Genomic DNA, 6,732 nt, shown 5'->3' on the forward strand with positions numbered 1-6,732 from the left:
TATTAAGGTGAAACAATTGTATAGTGCTAAATGAACGGAATATTATCCATTATATAAAATCAAATTCAAAACATATGTATCTACAATTTAGAGATTATCAATTCAATTAAATTAAATTAAATTCAGAACACCTGCGTCTATTCAATTCAATTCAATTTATCAATTGCATTCCATTCAATTCGATTCAAAAAATAATACAAACCTCGTCTGCTTGATTCGTTTTAGAAGAATAATCCAAATCGTTCTCATTCAATTTATTTGAAGTTGAATAATTCATTATTTTGATAGCCTATTGAAATATGAAGAAGATAAATCCACAGATCGAAGAAGAAAACGAAGAATAGGAAGAAGAACGACGAGCAACAGAAAAGAACAACGAGCAGCAGATAAGAAAAAAGAAAAAGAACGACGAGTAGCAGAGATTGCAGATCCAAAAATTACAATGCAAATTGTTAACGTTGAAAAATGTTTACATTGAAGAAGAAGCTTTACGTAATTATGTTACGTTAATAGGAGGGAAAAGGGAGAACGCGTGTATTTCACATAACTTGGGGGAGGAGGGAGGAGGCGCATCTAAAAAAAATGCTTGGATGATTTGGTTAGGTTTTTTCAGTGTCTATTTAAACATCAATACTTGAAATATTAAGGCCTACTTCCTTTCATGCATGTAGTTGAACATTTGAACTTGATGATACATTTGTATCAGAGTCCATTAACTTGAAACTCAGGAGGCACATCTTCGTATTGAGGTAGAGCAAAACTATATGGATGCACAGATTGTATATTCCCATTGTAATAGCATGGCGATGAAGAGTTCTGGTTGTTGCTTCCATCTCCAGTGTAATTTAGAAAATCAACTTGTATATCATGAGTGCTAAAAGTACCAACTGGTTGCTTCCAATCCAAAGTCCCATTTTTTCCCATAAGTTGCATACTATTTTGGTCAAAATGAAGAGTGGAAGATTGTGATGAACTTCCCCCTAATTGCGAAGGGTAGAATGGTAATTGGGTGGTATAATCAATAATGGGTGTCATGGGAAGGTGAGGAATAAACTGTGCTTGCTGAGACTTGTTTGGCATAAAATTAAGGTAGCTACTAGGGTTTGATGAAGCCAAGTAAAGAGTAGCAAAAACATTCTCATCAACATTGTCTTTTGATTCTACCATTATTGCTTTTCCCTTGGGATTTTGCTTTAGCATGTTGATTCTTTGATTGCAACACACAATCTTAGAATCCAAAATTCGAGCAAACATTATCAGTTGGTCTTCCCTAAGATCATTGAATGAGGTATCCCAAGTAGGATATGTGATCTTGGGCTTAAGCTTCTCCTTCTCCTTGTGCACCTTAGAAATCTCACCTTCAACTTTCTTAACCCTATCTCTATAATACTTTTCAATATCATAGATCCTAGGAGGTCTATCACTTGTTGTGTTATGGTACTTTTGAATGATTCGGCGTACCTGGTCGGTGTCTTGGGGCCATGTCTCAGGTTTGGTGGGTCTTTGACCATCAAAGTTGGGGCCATAGATAATTAAACAAACATCAACACCACAAAGAGTGGAGAACTCGTCCACTTTCTTCATTAATCCATTCTTTCTCTTTACAAATGTTGTCTTCCTAGCTTTTTCTTTCTGAATTAGCTCCATTGATAGTCTTCCACGACCCATTTGCTGAAATTTATACATTCTAACATTCTTAGAAACAACGTCTTTCCTCGCCTGTAAATAACATATTGTTTTAAAAATAATACAACACATCCAAGTCTTTTTTGTTAATTAAATTTAACTAATTAGTCTAACATAACAAAAATCAGTTATGACGAATTTATTCTAAATTTTATTGTTTAATTTAGTTAGACTTAATTTATAAAAAGACTTTAAAATTGTAAAATTATTCTTTTTTTATTTAAGAGATTGATTTAATTATTTTAATTTTTATGTATAATATTAGTTATTGTTGAATCAATTTTGAACAGTGTGACGATAATTATATTAATTATTTTTTTTAACACAAAAATGACAAATAAGGTGAATGAACAATTGTGGAGCAATGTGTGAAGTCCAATTAAAAATATGAAGAAAAGAAAAAAGAAAATAAAAACCATGAAGAGGACAGAAGCTAAAAAACTGAAACAAAATGTAATAATGGATATCAGAAATGTTTACTAACAAAAATTAATAAAAAATAATTAAAATTTATTTTATTTAATATTTATTAATTGTTATTAAAATTAATAAATATTAAATAAAATAAATTTAATTTATATTTTTTCTTTCTAATTAGTATTACTGATTCATACATGGTTGGTCCATTCCTTCAGTCTTACGTAGAGTGTTTTGTTTTTCATCTAATAATATATTTTATTAGATGTCTTTTAGAAAAGATGCTATTATTTAGAAACAATATTTACATTTTGGACTAGTTTTAGTTTGATTTTTTCTTTGATTTTGTTTACCTATTTATTATTTTATTTTGAGTAAATTTTAAAATTTTCTGATCATATCTTTATTTTCAATAAAATAAGATATTTGCAATTATTATCGTCAACAAGTAATATATTGAATATATTATGTGTACATTAAAAATAACTGCGAAAGTCAGTTATAAATATAAAATATATGTTAAAATATAAATATATATTAAAAATAAATTAAATTATACATATATTTATATATGAATACATTGATAGCTAATTTTAATAATTGATTTTGGTGTACAAATAAATTTTGGTGTATTCTACTATATAGATCAAAATTATATAGAGAAAATATAAATTATTTTTGTGATTATTTTTTATTATATGAAAAAAATTTCTTCTAGGATTGAACTCGTTAATTGTACTATTTGATCTTATAAAAAAATATCTACAAACTTACATTTTTATTATATAATTTACCAAACATTTTTATATATCTAAATATGAAGGTGGCTATAATAAATAATAGAGGCATTATGATATAGTATGCATAAAGGACATAAGCACATTATCACACGTTGAATTTTGAACTTCTTTTTTATGTGGAGAAAAAATCTAAATATTAGTATTTAAATTTATGAGAGTAAAAGAGGCGAGTCTCATTTTGTCAAAGACATAAGTATTAAGAGAAAACACTGTGCAGGTTCTTCAGGAGAACAACATACTTTGAGCATCTATTTTTTACTCGTTTATTATTAGATCAGTATGAATTTTGGACTGCATATTTAGCTCATTTTGTTTTTCATTTTGAACGGTGAAGATTTTAATTGTAGATATACAATTGGAGAAATTGAACTCGGATAGAAATTTTTTTTTTGTATCTTTATCTTATTTGTTCTTGTTTATGAGTTTTAAAACTTTAATTGTTTGACTTATTTGTATACATTTTTTTACAGTAATTTGTGATTTTTTTGTACTTTCTATATATATATATATATATATTAAAACTATTTTTTAGACTTAGGTGACTCCTGTTTTTATTTTTTACATTTAGAAAGTTTTTCACGAAAAATTTTGGGATGATAGCTTGCTTTATTTTTGTTTATGTAATTTTTTTTGCTGCTATTTAATATTATTATACTGCTATTATTACTTATTATGAGTGAGAATTATTACTCTTCTTATTCTTATAAGTAAAAAATTATGTGTTTTATTCCTATCACACATAATGGCTTGAATCGCTTGCTACAGGAGAAGCGGAGCTGCTGATGGATTCTTTTTTTATAATCGTATACATTATTCTATTTTATGAGTAGTGTTAGGAGTGGTTGGTTTATCTTATATGTGTGTGCTCTTTTGTGTGTCATAGTTGTTGTGGTTTAAAGTGTAATTATTGTGATTCGATAAAATCCTGTGATTCGTGGACATTATCCAAAGAATGGATAATGAATCAAAAGTTTTTTGTTTTTTGGTTTTTGTTTTTGGGTTGAGTTTGTACAGACTATCTTAAAAAAAAAAAAAAACTAATAATAGTCTAATAGGTTTTAGTTGAATATTCCATACATATATTTACTCAACCTTAGTTTTAAACGAATATGCAGTTCATATTGAAAATAGAAATATACCTGAATAATATGTAGCTAGATTGTGGATCAATAATATATATAACTCCTCTATTCTCTAGGAACCTGTAACAATACAGCACATAGAAAAAGAAAAAGAAAAAAAATAATTCGACATATGAAGGGAGGATGAGAGCAAGGACAAAGAATTGAATGGAAATAATGAGAAATTGATACCTTTAGAAAACTCAGAAGACTCGCTCTATATTAGTTTCTGGTTGTCCTCTGAATGTCACCTATTTATGTAATTTTGTGATTGAATAACATATTTACAAAATCTCCTATTCATTATCAATTAATCATTACTTGATTGTGATTAGATTATAGGATGAGATTTGATATGAATTTAAGTTGATTGCTGCTATAATAATCAGATTTTTTTTTAAAAAAAAAAGTTTCTATATTATTTCATCTATTTTCTTATTTATTATCTATTATCTGATTTCGCAAAGCGAATGGAACGCTCCTGGTTAATCTTTCAGGTTGGCTCTATTGTTCCAGTACTCTCTAAAAAATTGGAGGTATATTATTCCTGTATTTTTAATGTGTAAAATAATTCGATCCTAAATGGATACAACCTTTTTTTCTCCCGAAGATTTATCAAACAAAAGATCAGGCATTTTAGTTTTAATCAATGAAATATGTTGAGAAAGAAAAAGAGATTAGTGACAAAAATGGGTGATTAGACAGATTAGTGTTTCATATTTTCCTGTGTTTTACTATTATTTTAGTTCTAGTCAATGAGTCTTCGTTGGAAAAATAATAAATTTTTTTCTTGGGTCAAGAACAACAGTAATATTGTTTATGGTAAACAGCAAGTGTTCTTTGGAGTGGAACGTGATGAAATCTACTTAAAGCCTTTTTCTTTTTTCTTTGAAACTGAAGCCTTTTCTTATTTATATTGTTAGGGAATAGGCCTAGCATAAATCAGAATACCAAAGCCCAATAAGATATGACTGAGAAAAAACCAACGAAGACAAAACAAAAATAGTCCGACCAAAAATAAAATATGAAATTCGGGTGAATAGTCAAATTAGTCCCTAAAAGATAGGACATTCTTTAAATTCATCCCTGAAAGATTTTTTCAATCAAATTAGTTTTTCAAAGTTTGTGAATTAATCATATTTGTCCTCCAATCATTCCATTAACAATTTTCTTCAAAGATTGATGTTATATAATGTTAATTGACAATATATATATAATACTTGATATATCTAATTGGATATTGACCAAATATATTTATAAAAATTTGCTATCAGTTAGCATTGCACATCATCAATCGTTGACAAAAATTGAGAGTGAAGTAACTAAAGGCATAGTTATTAGAATCGGACCGGACTGGCTGATTCTATCGAAAAACCGGTGAATCGGTGATCTGATCGGTTTGGTTGATGCTATGAACCGAAAACGCAGTTGACTCGGTCAACGGTGGTCAAATCAGTTAAAAATCAACCGGTTCGTGTTTGAACCGCTGTTGACCCGTGTGAGTCCACGGATGCACCCGCGGGCTGCGAACCACTGTAGGAGCTCCGCTGTCCAGAAATTAGTAAAAAGTTTGATGCAGGGTTTGCCAACACGTTCCTGAAGGCATAGTTATCAGAACCGAACAGGACCAGTTTAACTGGAAAACCGATGAATCGGTGATCTAATCGGTTCGATTGATGCTATGAACCGGACACGCAGTTGACTCGGTCAACGGTGGTCAAATCCGTTGAAAACCGACCGGTTCGTGTCTGAACCAATGTTGACCCGTGCGAGTCCACGAATGCACCCACGGGCTGCGAACCACTGTAGGAGCTCTGCTGTCCAGAAATTAGTAAAAAGTTGGATGCAGGGTTTGCCAACACGTTCCTGAAGGCATAGTTATCAGAACCGAACCGGACCGGTTCGACTGAAAAATCGATGAGTGGATTGCTTTTTGTTGACCTTCTTTCTTTCTTTTTGTTGGGGTAGGAGTTGGATTACTTTTCTAACTCTTCTTCTTTTTCGGGACTTGAGTGTTGTGCAGTGTTTGGAAGGATCCCTTTATCAAGAACTTCTTGGATTAATGGTTCAGTTTAAATCAACCCCTATGTAGCTCTTTGATTCACTAGAGGATGGACTCCTTTGAATGATTCCCTCATATTCTTTTGTAGGAATTTGCATTGATTCTTTCAAGAGGGACTTTGAATGTACTTTTGCCACCTCTTGTAACCTCTGCGGATATGGAATGCTAGGCTTGTATGCCTCTACTACCTCATTCTTCATTGGAATTTTACTTGGTACAGAGACCTCTTGATCTTGCACTTGCACTTCTAACTCCTCCTTTGTCGCCTCAAGTTGACCTTCATTGTTCTTGCTAGGCACTATTCCACTCTTTAAGCTCATGGCCTTTCCCTCAGCAAGAGATTGTGTCATCTGGGCCATTTGCACTTTTAGATTTCTTCTTGAGGACCTAGACCTTTGAACGTAGATGTTGACATTTTGAGAGATTTCTTTTACAGCCAGCTCCAGAGATGAAGGTTTGGAAGAATTTTGTAGATATGTGGATGCTGTGTTGAGGGTGAATTGGGGGGTATGAAAAAATTTTTTGTGGGTTGTAAAATGAATTTTGTGTATTTTGAAAGGGGCTTTGTGGATTGTGAAATGGATTTTGTGGATTTTGAGAGAGTTGTTTTAAAGCAAGCTCACGTGGTGAAGGTTTTTTATATGAG

At 31.0% G+C, this 6,732-nt stretch overlaps 1 protein-coding gene across 1 annotated transcript; it reads right to left on the bottom strand.

The window, feature by feature from the left end:
* Nucleotides 1-702: 702 nt before the first annotated feature.
* LOC130981448 (floral homeotic protein GLOBOSA-like) lies at nucleotides 703-1,668 on the bottom strand. The gene has a single exon (XM_057905045.1). It carries the CDS (start codon nucleotides 1,666-1,668, stop codon nucleotides 703-705), a length of 966 nt encoding a protein of 321 aa, XP_057761028.1.
* Nucleotides 1,669-6,732: the final 5,064 nt, after the last annotated feature.

Source organism: Arachis stenosperma, chromosome 5 (assembly GCF_014773155.1).
Source record: "Arachis stenosperma cultivar V10309 chromosome 5, arast.V10309.gnm1.PFL2, whole genome shotgun sequence".
Taxonomy (NCBI): Eukaryota; Viridiplantae; Streptophyta; class Magnoliopsida; order Fabales; family Fabaceae; genus Arachis; species Arachis stenosperma.